The 23,794-nt window shown below is 43.2% G+C and overlaps 1 protein-coding gene across 1 annotated transcript; it reads left to right on the forward strand.

Annotated features, from left to right (window-relative positions):
* Nucleotides 1–1,055: 1,055 nt before the first annotated feature.
* On the forward strand, nucleotides 1,056–7,638 carry LOC115320544. Its single transcript, XM_040207316.1, has 5 exons — nucleotides 1,056–1,178; nucleotides 2,053–2,216; nucleotides 4,200–4,288; nucleotides 4,772–4,864; nucleotides 7,469–7,638. The coding sequence occupies exons 1-5, from the start codon at nucleotides 1,056–1,058 to the stop codon at nucleotides 7,636–7,638; spliced, it is 639 nt and encodes a 212-aa protein (XP_040063250.1).
* The last annotated feature ends 16,156 nt before the right edge of the window (nucleotides 7,639–23,794 follow it).

The raw sequence follows: 23,794 nt of genomic DNA on the forward strand, positions 1-23,794 counted from the left end.
GACAAACACAGAAAATGACCCGATCCTCATTATGACGCGCCCTACAAATTGATTCGTCGAGACACGAAGACGTTTACCTTGGACATTTATGTTGGCCCGTATTTATTCGTCCGTCCATCCACCAGCAGTGACATATAGGAAGAAAGGTTCAGGCCTTCTCTTCTATGTGCTGGTAACTAGTCTCCTGCTCTACTTGTCAATCTTGTTTTTTTTTGTTTTTTTTGTCTTAACATAAGTCACAGAGCAACAACAAAAATGATAGCGTCCGCAGCGCCGGCGGCTTACGCCTGCTCAGTAGCCGCCCCGTCGCTACAAAAGCAGACACCTTTTCGAATAATAAACGGCGTGCGTTTTTTTAGTGCTATAATAGTCAGTGCATGATATCTTTTTCGTTCCCAATAAAACATATTAGCTGAAAGCAAAACAAATAAAACCGGCGGTTCCTCGAGTAATTTCATCTATACATCGTCTCAGGCACGTAGTTAGGATTTTGTTTCAAGGGGGGCCCGCCCATGACAAAATGGTCGAGGAGGGGGAGGGGGGAAAGGAGGCCCCAGCAAAATTGAAGATTTCGGAGGGGGCCCGGGCCCCATGGGCCTCCCCCCTGGCTACGTGCCTGCATCGTCTGCTTTTTAGCGCGACCGGACGGCTGATGAGCTGCCATAAGCCACCGGGGCCGCTGCCGCCATCCGCCGGTTGTTGCACCAGTCAAAGGGTGCGTGGTTAGCAAACGGGTGCTGTATAGTAGAGAACATCTGTTATTTTCGAACATATTTCCATCGAAGCCGTGATATTTCAAGAAAACACAAAAACGGCAACTAAAGGGCACGGCTCTCAAATAAAGACCGCTAAGGTCTTGAACCCGCAACAGCTGGCAATATCTCATTTTACAAGAACGAAAGCGAAAATTGAACGGAAGTTTGGCGTCATCACTAATTTATCAAAATCAAAATAAAACTACCAAAGAATCAAAAGGAGAGAAACCAGTAAAACCCTTTACTTGAAGAGCACACTGCGATCAAGACTAAAATTGTGTGGAAAACTAAAGAACAGGAATGAATTTCTCAGTTTTTCGGTGTATTCAGGGACTCGTACTTGTCTTGGCGGTAAAAGTATCGGGAACATGCCGGAAAGAACTTTTTGCCCAACGTCTAGGGAGGGAACCAGACGCATGGAGGGTAAGTAATATTGGCACTATAAAAAATTTTTTCCCGTAACTATGGCATTTATGATGTTATCTATTTTAACGACAGATTGAGTGAACGTGCAAATGATAAACTCCTAAGAGTTTTCAGAAATTATCTACTGTTGTGTTTTGCTTAGGAACCGAGGCAAGTTTCCCAGTTATCAAAAAGCACAGTTTACACAGTCAGTACAATTCTTTTATACAGGCATGCAGGTTGGGCAGGGAAGTAATGTAGAGCTCTCTTAAAATTAATCATAATTTTAGTATATTCTGTGAACGGCAAAGTAAACCCCTCCCTTTTTATCGTGCTTTTGCGTTCAGTCAAAGGGAAATACTGATATTAAAAATACTTCAAAACTGAAGTTAAGGAACTTCAAATACCTAAAGAAAATATGTATAGCAATTAACTATTTTAAAGAATATTCATACTGATGTAATGTGGAACGACTCTTTAACCTTATAAAGCAAAACGTAGCAATATTAGACATAAAAAACAGCAACTTGTTTTTGAAAGCCATAATTAGTTTAATGTCTTAGCACTACTAACACTGTTTCTTTAAATGTTTTATTGTTCTACTTGAGTGTAATAAATATAAGGGTACAAAATACCAAAAGATTCTCTCATATTTATTTGGAAATTTAAAATCGAGTCATTGAATGTAAACAACACAAAACAAATATTTATATTTACCACGGTCATAAGAGAGTTTTAATATACTGTGCCGATGACTCCGATAATGATAGCTGATACTCCGCCGCTACCTTTGCTCAAGCATCGTGTCGTCATTGGGGATATTCAAACGATCTACCGAAATTTATTATTACGGCCCCATATATATATATATATATATATTTCTTTTTTTCAGATTCTCCGAAACTTCACGCATCAATTCTTTTTGGCGTATTATTCAAAGATTTCTGAACTAGGATCCGAACAACGGTGCTTGCATACGATTAGACGTTATGAGAAGCCTATGATCCCATGGATGACCATTTTAGTTTATGGCCACACCTTGGACAACATAACTTTGTAGGTAAACGTCGACCCTTTTTGTCAACACCGTATTACAATACCGGGTGTCCCAAGTAGCGGCTGGGCTCTTTGAATCGACCGCAAAATTCGTTTTTTTTTAACCTATCGCGCTACGACTTTGTGCAGCGTTGCCCACAGATGGTGCTTTTTTGTGTAAAATTTGCAAAGAGCGAATTTACTTGAGGAAAAAAGTAAACGAAGAGAAAGGCTTAACCCCGGTGGAAACTCAGCGAAGACACCGGTTTTCAAACAATACGGAGCCGTTTCGCACGGGAGACAAGAAATGGGCAAACGGTCGCGACGCCAACTGCAGCCAACGAACTAGCAGACGACGCAGAGAGCACGCCAGGCACGTAGCCAGGGGGTGGGGGGGCATAAGGCCCGGCTCTTGCCCTGAAATCTTCCATTTTGCTCGGACCTCCTCTCCCCCCTCCCCGTCATATAGCAATTTGTCATGCCCCCCCCCCCCGAAACAAAATCTTGGCTACGAGCCTGGAGCAGGCGTCTTTAGCAGACGATCTTTTGGACTCAAAACCGGAGCGCGTTCCGCAGCAGTGACAATCCCAGAACCAAAAACAGGTGCGGTAACAAGGAACTGCAAAGCAGACAACATACGTACCACGAAAAAAAAACAAAAAAACAGCCAAAATATTCCGACAAACCATTTTTTTAATCGATTATGTGTCCATTCAATGTGTTTTACTAGTAAAGATGATAAAATAATGCGTTGGCAACTGATATCAAAAAAAGCTCGCGCCGTTTTCGAGTCGAAAAGATCGTCTGCTAAAGACGCCCGCTGTCGACGCCGTATTCTCGTTCGTTGGCAGCAGTTGGCGTCGCGACCGCTTGCGCCATCTCTTGTCTCCCGTGCGAAACGGCGCCGTATTGTTTGAAGACCGGTGGCTTCGCTGAGTTTTCACAGGGGCTAAGTCTTTTTCTTTCTTTACTTTTTTTCTCAGTTGAATTTTCTCTTTGCAAATTTTATATAAAAAAAAAGTGCACCATCTGTGGGCAACGCTGCACAAAGTCGTAGCGCGATAGGTTAAGAAACCGAATTTTGCGGTCGATTTAAAGTGCCTGGCCGCTACTTGGGACGCCCGGTAGATAATCAAAACCCCTCATGTGTTATAATAGATAATTAAAACCCCTCATGTGCACTAAAGAGAGTGCAATCTAATAGCCCTATACTTTGTTTCAGCTTAAGTCCAAACGCAGCAAACGTAACGAGTTGATGGGACCAATCCAGCAGCGTCGAAAGCGCAAGCCATTGGGCCTTCTCTGTTTATGATTGACTCAGCGATGATGGAACATGTAGAGATATATTACAAGTACCGTGCGCTTTTGACTCTGATTGGTCCCATCAGCTCGTAGCGTCGGCTGTATCTAGACGTAAGGTGAAACGAAGTATATGTTATCAGTTGTTTTGCTCAAATTACGAATTTTTACATAACTAGAAATACAATCTCACTGTAACCAATTTTGTCATTAATTAGAGCAAAAGGTCAGGATTTCTTGCGCAAGAAAAGTTTTTTTGGCCCACACTTTATTTTAAATACCCATAGTCTATTTTTGCACACATTCTGATGTGGATAAGGCATGGTGATTTAAATTGAGCACGCGGAACAGGATATTCGTTTGTCCTTAGCAGATTGCGTTTCTGTTTTTTGGCCGAAATAGTCTTTTACCTCTTCAGTCGCACGATGAGTTCCGCCAACCACCGTCAAGGACGGGGCATGTGTTTTCTTGGGAAGTACAGTAAACAGGGAAGCACTTTTTATTGCAGCTATGTAGCGCAAATAATAACTTACCGAGAATAAATTGTTGAGAATTTCTTTGATATTTTACTTAAAAGAATAAGTGGATCTTAGGAAATGCATCTCTGAAATGCGGTTCACTAAGAAAACACTACATGGGAGTGGTTCAGCTAGTTCAAAGAAGAGCGCATTTTTAACATATGTTATTGTTTCTTTTTATTTTCAGACTGAGTGGCACAGTGAATGTTGGCGTAACTAAAACGAATCTCTCGTTTGTTTTTGATGATGCTTTTAAGACAACATACAAAGAAAAAGGTAAGTAATAATATAGGAAACATGAAGAATGAAGAATGAAGTTCTTATACCACTGAGGGGATAAGAACTTCACGAAGGTCTTTTTACATCTGCCGCTTCCAGCGCGAGCTTACCTTTAATAACGCTTCGGTGCCTTGTGAGCTTCCAGTGTGTGCAAGTGCAACAAAAGCACGACAAAGGTCAACGAGAATTCTTCTAACGCACGCGGTGCATAACGTGTTTGTAAGATATTTGATGAAGTACTGTTTTATTATGGTAATATAAAGGGAAAACTTCAGCATCTTTCCACATCGAATTACTTTTAACTGAGTCAGGTGAACTGGCTCCTATTAAAGTTTGGCGGATAAAATATATTAATTAGGCGCATATTTATTTCTCAAAAGCAAAAAAAATAGCATGAGTATAACTATATCAGTACACCGTAAGCGTCATTGACTATTCATTAATGTATTAAAACATGCTGTTTTTTTAATTTTTTTTCAGTAAAAGAGGGGGAATACGAAGACAGATTCGACATAAGCGAAATAATTTACACAAATTTTGACACCTGTATGGTTCTCTTCTCAGAGTTACTTGGTAAGTAGAAAACGTCATAGGAATTCGACATAATGTGGTCTCTGTAACAAATTTATAAATTATATTAAAATTACCGATGCGTATGCCAAAAGAAATCCTGCGAACACGTTCTTTAATGTAATTTTTTTTCATAACGTCCATTTACATATTGCCATGTGCATGACGGAGAAGAAAAGCCTCTCCGTTTTTCTACAATATTCAAGGTTACTTTTACTTCGAGCGTAAAAGATAGAGACAACATATGGCCTTGCCGAGTCAGTCTCGCAATAGCTCATTGTCGAACATCTCTGTCGAATACTCGAGATACCGAGTGCAGTAGATAAGGAGCCGAGTGCGGTCATGCCCACTCACTCAGACTCTCCCGACGACGACGCACTCTCGCGCTAACCAGCTGTCACGACGACGCTCCGACGCTCGCGGCTCCTTTCCCGGCGGCGCTCGTTCTTCCCTTTCTTTCTGGCACAAGTTCGCCGATTAAACCTTCATTTTCAGTTTTACGCTCGTCCATCACTTCCATCCGCGACAATATTGAGTGGCTTTTTGTCGTGCGATATGTAAAGTGTACGACAGAAGAGTGCTGTGATTCTACACGGCTCAAAAAGAAGACTCATTTTTTAGGCCGAATCACTCAGGTGGTGACATCAATTGTCTTAAAATGACACTAAACATTTCTTTGAAATCGCATTTTTATGATACAGCTTCAAACTACGTGCTCTCAGTATCCTGAAATCTCAAAACTGCTACTACACTTGGTCATTTTTCTTATTCAAATCGACACATAGATCAGGTTATGCGCCTTTTGAGGTATATCCCAGATAAAAGGGCGTGGCATTCTATTTTATTATATTTTTAATAGAAGAAAGGCCACACACAATTTTATTTTTTCTCCCAACAATTACCTTCATTTCGCTACTACAACAAATAGGTTTTGGTGGCACTTATCTTGCAGCAGGATTTGCGGGCTTCTAACTCCGATTCCCTCAGACCCTGTTTCCGGATGAATATGACACAGTAATACTTCGCTCTCGGCAAAAGGCTTTATTCACTCACTTATTGTCTGGGGGGTTTCGGGATCGGGGAACGGTCATCAGCGAGGCCGGGGGAAAGTCCGCTGCTACTGCAGCTGCTCCAAGTCCCAGTGGTAGTCGTCCACACCGCGTCATGGGGACGTCGTCGTCTAGGGCCGCCGTCCGGTCCGTTTGTCGAGTCCGCAGCCCGACGTAGCGCCCGCACTCCCCGCACCTGCGTCCGCCTCCCCGCCGAATCCTGCGCGATCGTCCTCGTCTTCTGTCGCCGCTGCACGCTCCTTCGTGTCCGCCACCCGAGAGATCCGCCGTCCGAGAGAGCCTCCTCTTTGTCCCGCGTCCAATTGTTCAAGCCTTCGCCAGGGTTGCCAGGTGTTTGAACTCCAACCCGCCAAACGTCTACGAGATATAGCCCAAAAATAGCCAAATGTCGATCGAGAAAAATAGCCCAAAATATCCCAAAAAAACTTATCATTTGAAACGTTTATTTTGAGCAGAAAAGACACATAATACATTTTTATCCATCAAATGCCCCAGAAATGGCGTCCCTTGCACGTTCGGCGAACTTCCTGAAACGCTCGTGCAAGTGCATGACAACATACCTTCCACTATATTGGGACTGACCAGAATGACGTCACGGGAGAACTATGCAGAATTCAGACAATCTAAAGAATGCGCAGAACAGGTGCTGTTAAGGCCGCAAGGAAACGCGCCGTCACTTGTTGAGATGGAGGAATAACAGCACATGCTTGGCATTCGGAGGTAAACAATTGTACCAAGGTGCGCAAAAAAAAGACGAATTTGTTTGCTCTCGCAAACTTATCAGGGTTAAGGGACTGAAGCGCCAAATGTTCACGTAAGTTACTCTAAAAATACATTCAAACCTCTAAACCCAAGTGCTTTCAGGCATTTTGGTTCCAGCACAGGTCAGAAATTGCCCAATGCACAGGTCAGAAATAGCTGAATGCACAGGTTAGAAATAGCCCAATACTAGCCAAATAGCCAACTACCATTTTTTCCCGCCAACTGCAAATAAAACTAGCCCAATTTGGCTATTTATTGCCCAACCTGGCAACCCTGGCCTTCGCCCCTTTGTTCTGGGAAGCCAGTCGTGTGACGTCAGTTGGCTTAGGGGAGCGGCGAAGCCGGACCTTGTGGTGCGCGAGGCCATCGCCGCTCCCCCGAGGCATGACGCATCTCGGAGGCATTGGGTCCGAGTTGCCGGAATTTGGGGCCCGGAGGGTCGGCGCGGGGGAGGGCAGCGAGATCTCCACAGATGTTAATTTGTATTTTTATTGTGTCAAGTTTGAAATTATGAGGTTCAGTCGTTATAATGACATTATATCTCTTATAAGTCTAATCTGCGCTCAGAAAATTAATTTTACGTGATGTTGCTTTATTATTTTGTGTTATTCTTATTGTTGATAAAAACAATATCGCGGGTGACGAAGTAGTTCGAAATATTAGCAATCAATCTCTTTTTGTGTTCCCAAAAGTGCGTTTTTTTTTTGTCTTTTTTTTCTTTTTTCAAAATATAAGAGTATGCAAGTTAATGAAACGCCTACTTTCGTTTTTGTAGGATATCAAGTGTGGGTTACGGGAAAGAACCCCACCGGAAACAGCGGTCTACCGTACCTTTGCACGTTTATATACGAAGCCTGCGCTGGACGAAAAAAACAATGGGCTTACGATTGGACTATATGCCCTAAAATTAAAAATGCTGAGCAACTGACAAAGCCACCAAGATGAAGCCTTAAGTCATGATACCAATGTGTCGACCTTCTTTTGAACTTGCTTCCCACCTCTATGTCACGCTGAATTAAATTTCATAATAATTTAATTACCATTGGTAAAAAGCAATACAAAATAAGTTTATACTTCTTTGGACTGATTTTTTAAGTGTAGTTGCCAATGCCATACAGTTTAAATATGCTTTTATATTTCATAAAAGTACAAAATTAGTATATACTAATGTTGTACTTTTATCAAACAAATTTCACACTAAATGTATATTTTAGTAAGCTTTTAGAATCTGAAATATGCTCTTAAAAAGGCACACCAAAAAAAACCAATTTTTTTTTTTTTTTTTTTTGAAGGGCATAAGTAGGACACGTATCTTTTAAAATATTTTTTTCACGAAGTTTCGAGCTCGTTCAGGCCGATGTCTAAATGCGATTTATACTAGAAATATATTGTCTGTCCTTCGTACCATTTATTTGTAATCAGGAATATCATTGCATGCATCTCTATGTATTTATTTTTGGGGTAACGCGTTGTGTGTGGGATTATTTAGAAGAATACTATTTATTATCTTTCTGCACATTTTGTGTATTCGCCTTCAGATCTACTGTCATAATCCCAAAATCGAAAGTATGGATCGGAGTTGCCCTTTAAGTAGCGGCAATGTCGAGTAGAATATAAAATATTACTTTGTTCTATTTAACAAAAAAAAATTACGAACTAACAAGGGTGATGCTTATTGCAAAATAACTTTACCGGCAGTTTGTCAACAAACCTCAAACGCCAAGCTCTGCCGAAAATATTCACTTGGATCCGCGCTATTTTAGACTAGATTCGATCTGAGTAAGAAGGATCATATAGATTAGAGTGAACAACTATAACGGCACTTTCTTTTCTGCATGATTATTCACCTGCATCACGGTGCTGCTTGTAAACAATGTTGATCAGGACAACAAGCGTTGCGATTGCCGCTTGGTGTTTCAATAAAATGTAGGCTGCAAGGGCTTGCCCTAAAACTTTCGTGACATTTTAAAAATAATATTGCTTTTAGCTCATTTGCGTCGTCATCATATATCTTGTGAAAAGCAGTTCGCAAAACTAGATTTCCCAATATAAATGGCGAGGAGTTGCCCATTCCATAATTTTATGCACTGTATTTAATTCCTAAGTTCACGAGCACAACTAGGCATTCAACTTTTAATACTGCGACGCAAAGTTGCACAAGTCACGGGTATCTTAGGCGGCCTACCAGGCTGTTACCCTTCCGATTCAGGTAAAATATATGCGATTAAGGTAAAAAATAGATATTAAGTCATATAAAGACGCCATTTTGTATGTTAATCTAGCTTTTCTTTTACTGTTTCGCTGAAATTAAATAACGCAATTAGTCACTTTCGGTACCTGAAAATAAAAGTGGATTGTGCGAGTGATAAGAATCTATAAAGTTTCTCATGGGTGTATAATAGTGCCTAAAGGCAAAACAACGCGGAAAATATATTATCAATTTAGCCGTTCAAACTGGTTTCAACCGGTTCGAAAGGCTATTTTTGCTCATCGGAACTGAACCGGAACTGTACCGAAAGCTATGAACCCGAACCTAACCGATAAAAATATCGGGTCGACATTCTGCCTCCTTCTGAATGGCGGTGAGATTCGAAGCGCCACTAAGAACGGCAACTATGAATGCCTGCGGGCTCGCAGCCCGGCGCCGGCAATACCAGCTGAATCGACCGTTTGCGGAGAACGAGCTTCATATCATCGCTGTTTACGAGACAAAGGTCGAGAGCCAAGAGCGGACGGGCCGCACGGTGCAGCCTTTGCGAACTCTTTTTTTAATGTATCTATTTCGCACGCCGATGGAACCTCGGGCGGCTGTTGTTTGTTTGTTCGCCCGTCATTAGGTGTCACGGAGACGGCTATGCTTGCGTCTGCTTTCGGCCGCTTTGTTGTTTGCGATTTTCCATTTTCTGACGTTGAATGGCGTGACATTTGCGTTTACGAGCCGACTAGCGAGTGCGAGCGCAAAGCTTTAAACTATTAACGAGTACCTTAACTGTGAGAGGGCTGTCATTTTGCTCCTCGAGTTTAACTGTGTTTGTACGCCTGATGATCGTTCGAATCAGGAACGCGTCCGCGACCAGAGCGCTTTTTTTTTTAAACGACATTGTCGCGGAAAATTTATTGGAGGATGTCGCATCTGTTTCCTCAAAAAGCAGCGTTCCTTTCACACATTTCCAAGGCCAGAGCCACGCTCGACTAGCCAGAGCATACATATATATCTGGATTCAGTTCCTCTGTGCTCCCATTACTCGGTTTAGATTGTGTCTTTCAGTGATCACGTCTAGTTTTGTTTACTCTTGGGAGCAAAGTCAAAATTCCTGGGTGGAACTGGTCATTATAAAAGTTGAACAGTGGCCTCGTCATGGTGCCTGGACCGCGTCTTCGACTGGTGTGTTTAGCGTCCTATCCCGCCCATACATCAAAAGTGGTACCAGTGTGGCAAAAAATGACGTCACAGAAGCCGGAGTGTCATGCTGTTGCCTGTCGTGATCCTGGCGGTTGGCCGTAGAAATGCTGGCTAAAAGCACGAGCGAACGTGAGTGTCGCTGTCGTCACGACGTCCCAGGCGTCCCAACTTCCGCCTGCTCTAGCTTCCGTGAATGGACCGTTTCCGAGAAGCGTTCTGCGCACGCGCGAGCGCCCGATGCCAAGCGGCGGAAGTCGGAACAAAAAATCGAGGAAATTCAGAAGGAGGCTGTGTATCAGCGAGTAGAACACGTTACTGCAGCATATACAAAATTGTGTTACACAAAAAAAGAACATCGACGGAAAGGAAAACACGGCGTTTGGGTGGACGCCACGGATGCCCCTCTTTAAAGTCGTGTTGGGTAGGCGCCGCTGCTCAGAGAGCGAAGAAACTGGTAGCGTAGCTCCCATTATCGATTGGTAGCGCAGGTAGGTTACTTCCTCGATTTTTAGTTAGTGCAGCCACCGCCTGGTGCCGTCGGTATGTGGAAAAGGTCCATTGTCATAGTGGAGAGTGACCTGCAGCAGAGCAGGCGTCTGCCACTTATATCACAACTGTTGAGACGCTGTCAGGGTCGCAACCGGCGACAACATGACACTTATATGGCGTCATCAGGCGGAAATCGAGGGACCACTGTTTTGGCCGCGGAAAACACACCAGTCGGAGACGCGTTCCAGGCACCATAGCCTCGTGAAGGATGAAGTTTTAAATGTAAAGTAGATGCTCTATTTAGGAAGCTATACGAGGATGCGCAGATATTGGAGGGAGGGGGGGGGGGGGGGGGATTCTTTAAAGGGGGAATTAAAATGACTGTTATTGAAAGGGGTACTATTTTCAGTAACCAGATGAAGCAGAAAGAGAAGAAGCTGCGCCGCCAGCTGTACATCCTTCTGATCGAAGAAAGCGCGAAGCCATGCGAGTTTGTCGACGAAATAAGAAATGTTAAAAGTCAACTGGAAGTCATCGACTGCGAAAGGTACCGCGGGGCTGTTGTGTGGGCGCTGTCTGAAAGGTTGTGGTTAAGCGAGAATCCGACGAAACGGGCACTTAGAGATGGAAAACGGGAAGCGCAGAAAAAGGAGATTAAAGAAATACGATATAATAACACGATAACTCGCGATAACGGTATAATTAGAGGGTATTTGTTGAGCATTTCCGTGATCTCTTTGCGCGTAGCGCTCCTTCTGACGACAGCTTTAATGATAATTTTTTTGTCCTTGATGCTCAATCTGCAAGATGACGTTCGCGAAAAATTAGAAACGCCGATTACAGCCTGCGAGATTGAGACGGCCATCGATAAGCTAACTGCTGGCAAAACGACAGGCCCAGACGGCCACTGTGGCGAATTTTATAATGTGTTTAAAAGAAAGGCAGCTGACGTTTCGTATCAGGCGATGACGGAGGCGTATTGTAAGCGTGTGCTGTCGTCCCCCTTTTTGGGGACACACATTGTCCTCATTCCAAAGGTTGACGACCCCGTAAGACTTTTTGTCAGTCGACTCTTGCAGGCCATTAAGTCTGACAAATGTTGACTACAGTATAAGATTTTTATGAAAGTCTTGGCCAGGTGCTTAGAGAATGTCATAACTAGTCTTGTGGGACCGCATCAGACATGCGGTACTAAAGGGCGCAATATATTTTTACGAATATTCATGCTGCAAGTAGCACGCTAGAATGTTGCGATGCTCTCGATTGCCGTGTGGCTTTGTTGCAGTTAGACCTGGAGAAGGCGTTCGACAGGGTGTCGCATAAGGTACTTTTTTCGTATTTACCTGCTCTGTGATCTTAGGTGGTTTAAAAATGGCGTACGCCAATTGTACGACGTCTATTATTATAAATACGAAAGCTAGTGAAAGTGTATCTGTCCTTTCGTCTGCAACGCACTGTCCCCCTCGCTGTTTGCGATGTAGTGCTTAGAGCCCTTGTGTTTAAAACTGATTATCAATGAAAACATTCGTGGGTTTAAGTTGGAGTCTTGCGAGATAAAAGTTCTTTCTTACGCAAACGACGTTGCGGGTTTTTTTGTTGTTTTTTTTTCGTCGATCAAGACAGCGTGCGTGAGTCGGTCCTGTTGCTTCTTCGTATTGTAAGAATACGGGGAGTGTAATAAACTGGAGAAATGCCCCGGTTTCTGAAACGGAAACTGGGACTTCCAACCGGAGGTTATTTTAAACGTTCAGTGGGCAGCCTTGCCCGCAAAGTAGCTTGGTGTGCCGCTCGAGCACTACCGGGACTGCACGCAACTGTGGAGTGTGGAGCTGTCAATGTCGCGGCCTTTACGTGCGGAGGTTGCACAGGGTATTCGCCGTTTTTATTTGGAGTTCGTGCTAGGAGAGTTAGGCTCGCACAAACTTGTTCCGATCTGTTTGTTCGCAATGGGGATCTGGGATTGTCCCATCCTTTATACGACAAATAGTGTGTCGTTTTATGTTCTTCCGCTACCAGCAAGATTTGTTTTACGCACAGTCATGCAGGTGTGACTGCGAAATGCGCTGCCCGAGTGTGTAGTGTCGACTGATGACGGATACTGCGCCAGTATTCAAGGTTTCCTCCGTGAAGCGGTGCTTTCTGTTCGTTTTCTTTTCTATAGAGAATCATAGTTCAATGCCTCGAAAACAGCTGTATAAAGATTTAGCAGACGCTTTGTTGCCCATACTCCTCTACAGGTCATTGTACTGGTAGGGCCCAGGGCAGGATGTACTTAAAAGGGTAAAAAGAATGCCGGTCAAGCCATCGGCAAGAACATTTTTTTTTTTTTTAAACTGCACTGCGGCGCGTTTTTGGTTCAACCGTGGCTCGAAGCGAAAGGTATTTTTTACCATGATCTGTTAATTGTTTTCTCTGTAAGGTTGCCGAGTCTATAGAGGATGTGTTCATCGATTGTTGGGACGCTGTTCTGTGGGATGTTCTTCAGCGCACGCTGAAGAACGACATGCCTCTTACTACGCATGGGATTCGTTTCTTGCCGCTAGAGAACGAAAAATGGCATCCGTTCATGCTCCTCGGCCTCCACAGCCTGTGGAGGGCTAGGCTAGGCTCTGCGAGAGATTATTTCGTTGAAAACGTTGCCAATATTCGCGAGGTATTCCGCGCGCTGCCTGAACCGCCTGAATGGTTGCGAAGGCTTGATGATTTAAGGCCGGTTCACACATGCAGCGAAGCGCTAATGTAGCGCCTCTCACGTGTCGTCCGCTGCTTATTGTCTGCCATGAACAACAGTATTGACGGTGCCATACAAAGCTGGTGAACACTCCCGTCAGCACGCGCTTAGCGCGAGGTCAGCGCTACGCTTGTAGCGCTCCGCTGCATGTGTGAACAGGCCTTTAGTCTCCTCAAAACGCTTTTAACGTGATCGCGGCAGCTGTGTTTGGCTGTCGCGTTTTAACATTTTGTGGGTGCGGGTATCTGGTTCCGTCCCTTATGTTGATCATGTCAAAGCAAGCAATAAAAAAATTTAAAAAAAGCCTTGCGTGGTTTAGTCAGTAGCGTGTCTAGCTCGCAACCGAAGGGTATACTTGGTTCGAATCCCGTCTAAAATTCTTCCCTTCTTTTTCTAGGCAAATTAATTACTTTGTAAATTAAAATAATTTTGGACGTGCTGTGACCTTTAATTCGCATGACATGTCATGTTTTTAAACAGTTTAACTCCACGCGTGACGTCTCGTTTCACGTGAGCGTTGTGGCATTCACGCACGAGCTCATGTGGCTATCGACTAATCCTGGATTTTAGCGCACGCCACCGACGCCGGCTTTTCTGCGAATCGAGCTCCTTAACGCTATCGCGTTGAAAACGATTGGCAGAAACGAGCGAATGCCGGCAGGAAAGAAAGGCGACACGCGGGGCTTGTATCCACGCCAACTCTGAAGGATCGAGGTTGCCTGGCGATCGCCAGATTTGTAGCGCCGGCAAATGTCAGCTGACAGCAGCCGTTCGCAAAACCCAAAACCCGTTATCGAAACACCGCTGCTCTGCCTGAGGCTTTCCAAGGTCAGACATGGCTGTGCATGGAGGCTACCTTTCTATTGCTGAATAAGAGTTGCGATATCTACTCTTTTCATTACCGATCTACGTCAGCAGATATCTTAAGGCAAGGATTATAATTTAAAGTACAAATGTAGCAACAAAAACATTTGAAAAATATTAGTTGTCAAAGCACCCCCGAGTGTGAAAGGTGGGAACGGCCCGACCGCTCTCGAGCTCGGCATATTTGCAAGAACACAGCGCTGACTGGATATTGCATCGTTCCGGCCAACAAATATATTGGGGCATTTTAGAAAGATGAAATCAAACTAGTAGGTTTTTTCATAATTTGAACTAAGTCAAGCAATGTTTTTGCTCAATAAAAAAATTTTTAACACTAATTAATGAAGCTCTAATGTATTCTAGTTAGAGCAATGCCTTCAATATTAAGGTTGAACAGCGTCCTCCGAAACAACCAATTCAGTTGTTTTTATCAAAAATCTTTTGAACGCGGTTCATTTTCCGGGCTTCGAAAAGGGCCCAAGATTTACGAAAATAAACATGTGACTGCACGCTCGCGCGCCTTGTACTGTATTAATATTACAAGGCGCGTGGTCCTTGCAACGTCCTTATAGTGCTAATATACATCCCATAGGCTCGCGTGGCCCTTATGGTGTATTAACGTGACTCGAAATAATTTAGCCTACAAAAACAAAAACGAGGCAATGATTGCGACGCGAGATACACGACAGCGAGTTGTTGCGCGAGCACGGCCGATGTTATGAGCCGTAGGGCCAATGAAACAGCGAAAAAGGCACAATATCATGGTGTGTTCTCTCCATTCGAGAGGACCGGCCGGTGTTTGCCGTCTTTCTGTGCGTGATCCTCCGCTGGTTCATTCTATCTAGCACAGGAAGCACGCCATGATGTTGCGCTTTTTGCGCTGTCTGATTTTACACTCTAAAAAAAAAAAAAAAAAAACAAGGAGGAAAAAGTAGCAACGGTGCGTTTTACTCCCTTCTCCTGACGCGCCCTTATGCGGACACGGAAAGAAGGGAGGAACGACACGTTTTTCTCCTTCTGTAGGCAGACGGAAGAAAGGTTCCACCTTCCCGCATCATATTCTTTCGATTTCATTTTTCGAGCACGTCGCGCGCGTTGTTTAATAAATGTTGTTGAGTTGATTCAGCTTTAGCGGCAGCAAAGGCCGACGGTAATTCTGTCTCCCAGTTCAAACGTGCAAAACATTTCGGTTGCATTGATGTTTCTACCATTAGTTTGACCATACGAGCAAACGAAGCCTTTAGAAACAGCGAAGTTCCGGAGCAGTGCCAGCAGCGCTACGTACACTGGGTTAATATGAACGCCTCCGGATTGCGGAACGACGTGTCGACGTTGATGACGTTATGGAAACCGTGGAAACTGCGTCCAAGACAGTTGCTGCCTGGCTGCCTTCTGTGCCGAGTTCGGTTCTGCTTTTAATGCCGAGTGCCAACCGGCGTTCAACGTGGTTCTGTATTTATGCGTGTCAGCCACATAGCAGCAACATCGCGATGGCAGTGTTGTGGGTTGTGAACAGAAGTCTGGAATTATCGCCGATGTGACCGTGTGTTCGCGTATCAGTGGTGTAACAACAAGATGAGATGACGCAAACTGTAGGGCATTGATGCCGCTTGTGGGGCCGTGATTGGGGAGGGGGGGGGGAGGGAATGTCGCAGGTTGACATTTTGCTTTACATTAAAGACTTTTAAGACCTCTTGAGGGATTACGGTGCAATTGATTGACCTGCGGATAGTCATGTTGTAACGCTGGTCTGAACCGTATAGCTCCTATCGTACAGTGGCCAACGCGACTGCCGTCTGCGATGTCCTGCTGTCTCCAACCCGAAAGCGATCGCGCTCTGGAGAAATGACTGAACACTATGGAACAACGACAGAAAGTGCGTATATTTACAGCTTGGAAGTTTAGCATTAAGAAAGGATAATAGGTAAAATTGACAAAAATAAAAAGCTATCCTAGATTTTGCTGTTTAAATATATAACGGTTCGTGGAGAAACTCCCTCCAAATGACGCGCTAAGATGAGCGCTACAAGTTTTCCAGCTCACCACGGCGTAGCTCCGTACACTTAACATCTGCCGCAAGTCGCGGCTTTGACTGCATTCAAGTTTATCGAAAAGCGATTCATGGCCCGTGAAGCATCGCTTCCAGCTGAGTGAATACTCCCTCTACAGCGATTAATTCAAGACGATAATTGCAGCAGCACACGAACAGCACAAACAAACAGAAAGCAAATACTACAATAAAAAAAAAAAAAAACTGGCTGCGACGTGCCGTGCGAGGGAGCAAACACATGGCTCTGAACAAAACCGTGGAGCGGTTTGTTTTATTGGCTTTCAAATAAGTACGGCAAGAGTGTTTACTTTTTACTAAAAGATTCATCCCCTGAGCCATTCAAGAAACCCTCAGAGGTATGACATTACTGAAAAAAAAAAAAAAAAAAAAAAACATTCTGGACATGCTCTATTTCTGGCCGAATGTTCAGCTTGGGGCCCCAGTGCCGTAATGCAAATCTCTAAAAGAAGTCGGTATCAGCTTTCACAAGTCGTCGAGGTTAAAGTAAGCATTGGGAATCAAGCTTCAAGCTAAGGATGGGAAAGGCGCCGTCAGCGTCGGCCGTTGTGTGCCCGAGGAACGGTACTTCGTTTACCCGGTGTACAAAACGCAGACCGATACGTATACGTGCTTTCTTGCTATTTCTAAGCGTGTTTGCTTACCTTTATAATTAAGTTAAAACTACCGAAAGCAATCGGCGGAGGCAATTCTCTTCGCACGACACAAGGCGATCGTGCGAGAGGTCGGTGAAGCGACGGTTTAAGTGTTTCAGGCCCTGAATTGCTGCCTCTCCCATGTTCACGAACTAGGTGAATATTCCACACCGCTTCGCTGGCATTTCAAAAGGTATTTATATTAAAGGCCTTTGGGCGGTCGTCAAATCAGCTCGCGACCCCGACTCTTTGCGTGCCGCCCTGCATGCGCTGGTTCGAAGATGTTTTAATGGCCATACCCAGGCGGCACAGACACGTTGAAAAGACGTCGAAAGAACGTGATGACGTCAGGAACAACATGTCGAAAGAACCTCGAAAGTCTGAACGTCAAGTCCCTTCGACGTAATATGGAAAGGCTAATGTGTGGAAAAAAGTGTGAACTTGACGTCGACATAACGTCCCACTTAACGAACTTAAAACGTCGAGTGCACGTCAGAACTGGACGGGAAGCCAAGTGATAACGTTATATCAACGTTGACACAATGCCCCATTTAACGACTATAAAACATCGAGCATACGTCTAAACTGAACGGGATGTCGATTGAGAACGTCATATTAACGATAACAGAACGTCCCATTTAACAACATAAAATGTAGAGCGCACGTCTGTGCTGACGTCATGCCAACGTTGTAATAACGTCCCATTTAACGACCATAAAACGTCGAGCACATGTCTAGACTGAACGGGATGTCACTTGATAACGGTATCGACCTGGTCACCGTGCAACAATGGAGTCAACCGGATCTGGCTTCGTTGCTCAAAGGTATGTTCGCGAAAGCACGTATATTCGGACAAAATAGACCATTTGCTAAATCCCCCAAGCGCACCGCCCGCTATCCAGGAATCATGGGAACGGTGTTCCTTCAGCTCCCTAGTGATCGGTAATTTCGACCGCCTCCATCGTCACATACTTTTGGGTGTATTTCGAAGTCACCCTAAACAAGCGCCCTATAGTGCCCAAGGACCTGTCATATCACTTTTAAGATTTCTCCTCAATGTCAACGTTTTCGATACTGTGTATGCTGTCAACCCTTCAACCTGACTCAGCTGCCGAAATCTCTTACAATATTATCATTCTCTTACAGCTTCAAAGACGCTAATATTAAGTTAGAAACGCTAAAGGTGCTATAAACAGCCCCGCTGACTCCGAGCTAAGTCCTTGTTTTTGTTGCTTTGAATTTTCGGCTTTTAGGTAATTCTTGCTAAAACAACATTCATGAGAATGATAATATTGCAATAGATTTCAGCAGCTCAGCCAGGTTGAAATGTGGATTGCATGCACAGTATCAAAAATGCTGACATTGGCGAGAAATTTTAAAAGTGATATGACGGCACTTCGGGGCTCCATAAGGTGCTTGTTTAGAGTGATCAAGGTGTTCGCTCATACATTCTTGGGACGTCTCGCGCTCAACGTTCAAAGAATCTCCCAGAAAAAAACGTAGAACTGACGTCGAATGATGTCGATGACGTCAAGGTGTTGCTCAGGACATTGTTGGTACGTCTCGTGCTCCACGTTCAAAGAACTTCCCGGATAAAGCGTAGAGCTGACGTCTATTATTGCCAAGGATGTCAAGGCGTTGCTCAGACATTGCTGGAATGTCTCGCGCTCAACGTTAGAAGAATCTCCAGAAAAAAACATAGAAATGACGTCGAATATTGTCGATGACGTCAAGGTGTTGCTCACGACATTGTTGGGACGTTTGGTGATCCACGTTCAAAGAATTCCTGGAGAGAATGTAGACCTGACGTCTATTATTGCCTATGACGTCAAGATGTTGCTCAGACATTGTTGGGACGTCTCGCGCTCAACGTTTGAATAACCTACCAAAAAAACGTAAAACTGACGTCGAGTAATATCGATGACGTCTGTTGCTCAGGCATTCTTGGGACGTCTCGTGCTCGACGTTCAAGTAACTTCCCGGAGAAAACGTAGAACTGACGTCGATTAATATCGAAGACGTCAAGGTGTCGCTCAGGACATTTTTATTACGTCTCGTGCTTGACGTTCAAAGAACTTCTCATACAAGGCGTTCAACAGACGTCAATTACTGTTGAAGACGTCGAGGTGAAGCTCATGACGTCGTTACTATGTTGCGTGTTCGACGTTGTCGGAACCTCTCATGTGGACGTACCAATGCCGTCGATAAAAAGTTTGTTAAGGATTTTGACGTCGCCCAACGTCTAGGACCTTATTTCGATGTCATCTCGGCGTCTTGCGCTGCCTGGGTAGGGCTGAAGGTCATCGAAGTGCTCATGGAACAGGGTTGTTTTCTAAAAGTATAATTTTTTTGTGAATTAATGATATAGTTTGTACATGTATGTGGGCATGTTTTATATTTTCAGAACACGCTCAATTACTGAAAATGTGTTTGTATTGTAGCAATGAAAACGTCAGAATTGCCCCGAGTAGCATTAATGAGATGTTGTATTGCGCTGCCGGAAATATACACAGCAATATAGTTTTGTCATTTGGAATGTTTATAGTTTCCTGACTTGCTGTCTTCATTAAAACCTTGTGTATTCGGAAAATACACAGTTTAGTTAGAATTGTCATTTCCAGATAAAAATATACACTGCGTCAGGCCCCCCAATTCTTCCTCAGCCTCCAAAACCTCTACTGTTGGACTCTGAAAACAGAGAAAAACAAGAGGAACCGCAAGCGTTCGAACGGCTGTCCAGTGAAAGATGCTGCACTAGTTGCAGGAACTGTGGAATCTGTGAAGGGCAGGGATGGGCAAAATACATGTAAATATGTATCGAAATACAAATACAAAATACTTCGTCAAAAATGTATTTAATTACAAATCTAATTACATTTCCAAAAAAGCATTTAAATACAAGATACAAATACAACCAAATGTATTTGGTCTCCTCCAAATACTTTTCCAAATACATTCTTCAAAATTTGCGTCAGCGACTTCAGGGCACCTGCGACGGGTTTTTGGGTATCTCATTTTACTTTTGCATCGCACACTCGGGAGTTAGTGTGCGAGGCTCTAGTAACGTAATACAAATATAATCACAGAAAAGATGTAATCAGCTTGGACGTACTAGGTGAAAAAAGTACAGAGCTTCAAGCAGCTTTTTTTGTCGATTACATTTTGGTATAGACCAACAAAGAACCGAGACGACCAAGACGCGCAGCACTAGCTAGAGAATTTTTTATTGTTGCAACTCGCACTAGTTACGAAAATCTGGACGACCCGCGCACTTAAAATGTTCCAGGCAAAAATATGGACGGAAATCAGGCTGGAAAGCATCACAAGCTGTCACAGGCGCTTATTTAGCCAGTCTGCCTGTGAACGTCGATTTCGTCACTATCCTTGTCCTGAACTAGCACCGTAATCACAAAGTCACTAAACGCCTGTGCTTGATTGAGAGACACTGCATTCGGTGGAGAACGTAATTTTCTTCCTGCTCTGGACAGTAACAATAAATTTGAGAATGTATTTTCGCCCACAAAATTGTATTTAATTACAATTGTATTTGAAATACCCACGTTTTAGTATTTAAATACACACGTCAAATACATTACCCAATTTGTAATTAAATAGAAATGCAAAATACACAAAGTATTTGAAATACGTATTTCAAATACTTGTATTTGAAATACTGCCCATCCCTGGTGAAGGGTGATACTTTTCGTAAGAAAGGTTTCTGCTATTTGTGGCTTTAGGACAACTTGATTTAGATCTCAATTTTAGACCCTGTAAAACATTCATATTTGAGGAGGGACTAATAAGGGGTTAGACACCCATTCACTTACGTTTGTTGTACATTACTTGACAGATATAATATAATATCCCACAGGTAACCCCAGTAGAGTCTATTAAAATACTATCCGAATCCAGCGGAGGTCAAGCGCGAGCAATGTAAACAGATATAAATAACATATTTAAGAAACCCGAGACTCAGTAGATACGAAAGGTGACACCAAGATAAGAGAAGGAAAACGTTTTCCTTCGCTTGTCGTGATGTAAACTTCGTATTTTCTCAGTCTCGTGTTGCTTAATATGTTCAGTATACACCAGCTCACTTGCGCCCTCACGTTTTGTTAGATATAAATAAATGTCTGGTATTTTCTCCATTGGCGTCGCATTAGTTGCTCGTTTTTCGCGGTCACAGACAACGTCGGCGGCGCTCCATGGGACAGTTAATGCTTTCGCATTATAAGTAAATAGAAATGAGCGTGCCGCAGCTAGCGTCACCAAAGCCTCCACAACGTGGGCGGGGCGAGTAAGAAAAAAATTCTGTCCTCAGCGTGACGTCACCCCGGTTTGCCGTAAAAGGGCGTCACGCACACTTCTCGGGACTAAGAGCGCGAATCTGTCAGCAGCGCCCTGTCAACAGCGCCCTCTCCCGCACTTGGGTCTAGTTAGTTCAAGCCACGGTTGTGAGCGATACAATACAAGGCACTCTAAAGCCCCTTTAGGGAAGGCGAGCGCAAAATCACATGTTATTTTCGTAATACGAGAGCTTTTTTCGAAGCCCGTAAAAAATTAACTTAGGATACTCTTTATAAAATCACTGAATGTGATGTTTTTGAGGATGCTGTACAACTTTATAATTAAACTTGTGATCTATATATAACATTTCAAAAGTTCATTAATTAATTCTAATTAATTATTTCATTACGCAAAATACAAAAATACCTTGACATGCTCCAAATATTTAACAAACTTATTCATTTGGTTTCGTCTTCCTAAAATGTATCGAAATAATTTAAATCTTGACTGAAGTTAGTTTGAACACGCTCTACACTCTAAAAGAAGTATGTGCGTCTGCTTTCACGCACAACACTCGGAGAACCAATCAGCGCAACTTACGGAGGCAGCTCAGCGAATGACGATGCCGAAACATATGTTTAGACCAAAAAACGCAGTCTGAGTTGTGACATTAAGCAATGCAAAATGTCACGCTTGCATTGCCTAATGTCCCAACTCAGTCTGCGTTTTATAGTCTAAACATATGTCTCTGCATCGTCATTCGCTGAGCTGCCTCCGTAAGTTGCGCTGATTGGTTCTCCGAGTATTGTTCGTGAAAGTAGACGCACAGACTTTTTTTAGAGTGTATATAGCTAATCATAAGTTTATGAAACTGAAAATGATAAAATACGGTCGACTGAAATACGTTTATTTTTATGCTATTTGTGGCCTTCTGTACGCCAGTATTGAAATGTCGATATTACTTATAATTCTTACCATGTCACTCTTACTTCTCCTTGACTATATGCAAACTGCAATCCTCAAGCAACTAAGCTAAGGGAAATCCATGTTCTAAACTCCTGGGTTTCTGCCGCCTCAGCATCACTCTTTGCCTGCTTACGTCGATATTCTAACTCTATAATTTTTAATTCCGTCCACTAGACCCAATCTAGACCCTTTCCTAGACCTAATCGAGTTAAAATGATTGTTTAACACAGGGTACCAAATACGTAAGTAGAAAAAGTATAACTCTAATGTTTTCCTAGGCGCAGAATGACGTAAAGTTTCCAGGGACAAAAACTAGACCAAACAACCATTTTTTTATAGTTCTTCTTTAACAAATTTGGTTCATAATAATATTCGCTCAGCTCTGGTCGCAGGTTTGCGTGTCAGTGCTCTTTCGCGCAGAATACTTGGTATTCTCATCACCGCGATCAAAGTCGAGAATGTTCTGTGAATGCCAAAACTGAAAATCGTTTTTTGCTAGCAACGCAGTTTGCTTTCTCTCTCTGGGAACGCGATCATGTGCAATGTAATGCTTGTCAGTTACTGTTTTTTTTTTTTGTTTTTTTTTTCGGAAGACTATACGAAAAGGTTAACGTGTTGGAGTTTTCATATTGTAACATTAAACTCGGGTCCCATAACCCGAAAAGGTTGTTTCCCCACCATCTACGATTACATTTATTGTTATATTCTTTACATGTGAATGTGAAACATATAACAATCAATGTAATAGCAGATGGCGGGTAAACAGCCTTTCATATAACAATTTATTTATTTATTTAAAAGTTCCCTCCGGGCCCGAGGGCATTACAGAGGGGAGCGGGTTACATCACTGGAAATCAACAACATACAATAAATAACAAGCTATGAATGCAAAACAATATGTACATATTGGTGAAACGCTGAAATGTGAATATTGTTAAGGCAAGTTTTTTAAAGCAACGCTGTCAGATATGGATACCACAGACGCTGGAAGGTGGTTCCACAACACTGTGGTTCGGGGTACGAATGAATTGTGAAAAGTAGTAGTGTTACATGAAGGTACGCCCATCTTGTGTCGATGATCGAGACGTGGTGATATGTAAAAAGGAAATGCTAATAGCTCGTCACGCAAAGTATGATTGTGGTGGTAGATTTTGTGAAACAGGCACAAACGGAAAACTTCACTACGCGATGCAAGATTGGGCAGGTTCAAACTTGATTTCATGGATGTTACGCTGGCAGTGCGGTGATAATTAGTAAGTATGAATCGGACGAATCTATTTTGAATTGCTTCAACTGCAGATACTAATACGTCAGTACCGTGACTATGAAAATATAAAAAAGAACAATAAATAAAAATATATATAAAAGTATAACAATAGATGAGAAAAAGTTTCTCCAACGCTTCATATAAAGGTGCGAAGCGCCTTTACATTGAGCGCTGGAGATTTTTTTTTTTTTTTAACAAGCAGTTGGCGCATATCACAACATGCAGCTTGGGCGGATCTCGACATTGCCTTCTGGCAACACTGGCTAAATGTCAGAAGTTCGCCGAAAGCGCCTCATTGTTTGTTCAAGCTTGAAACTTCGTTCAACATCACAAGCTTGTGAATTTCGGAACGTTGTAGAAACAAACTTGTGCGAACGGAAAGAAAAAACCG

This window comes from Ixodes scapularis, unplaced genomic scaffold (assembly GCF_016920785.2).
Source record: "Ixodes scapularis isolate PalLabHiFi unplaced genomic scaffold, ASM1692078v2 PGA_scaffold3__209_contigs__length_174095766, whole genome shotgun sequence".
Classification (NCBI taxonomy): domain Eukaryota; kingdom Metazoa; phylum Arthropoda; class Arachnida; order Ixodida; family Ixodidae; genus Ixodes; species Ixodes scapularis.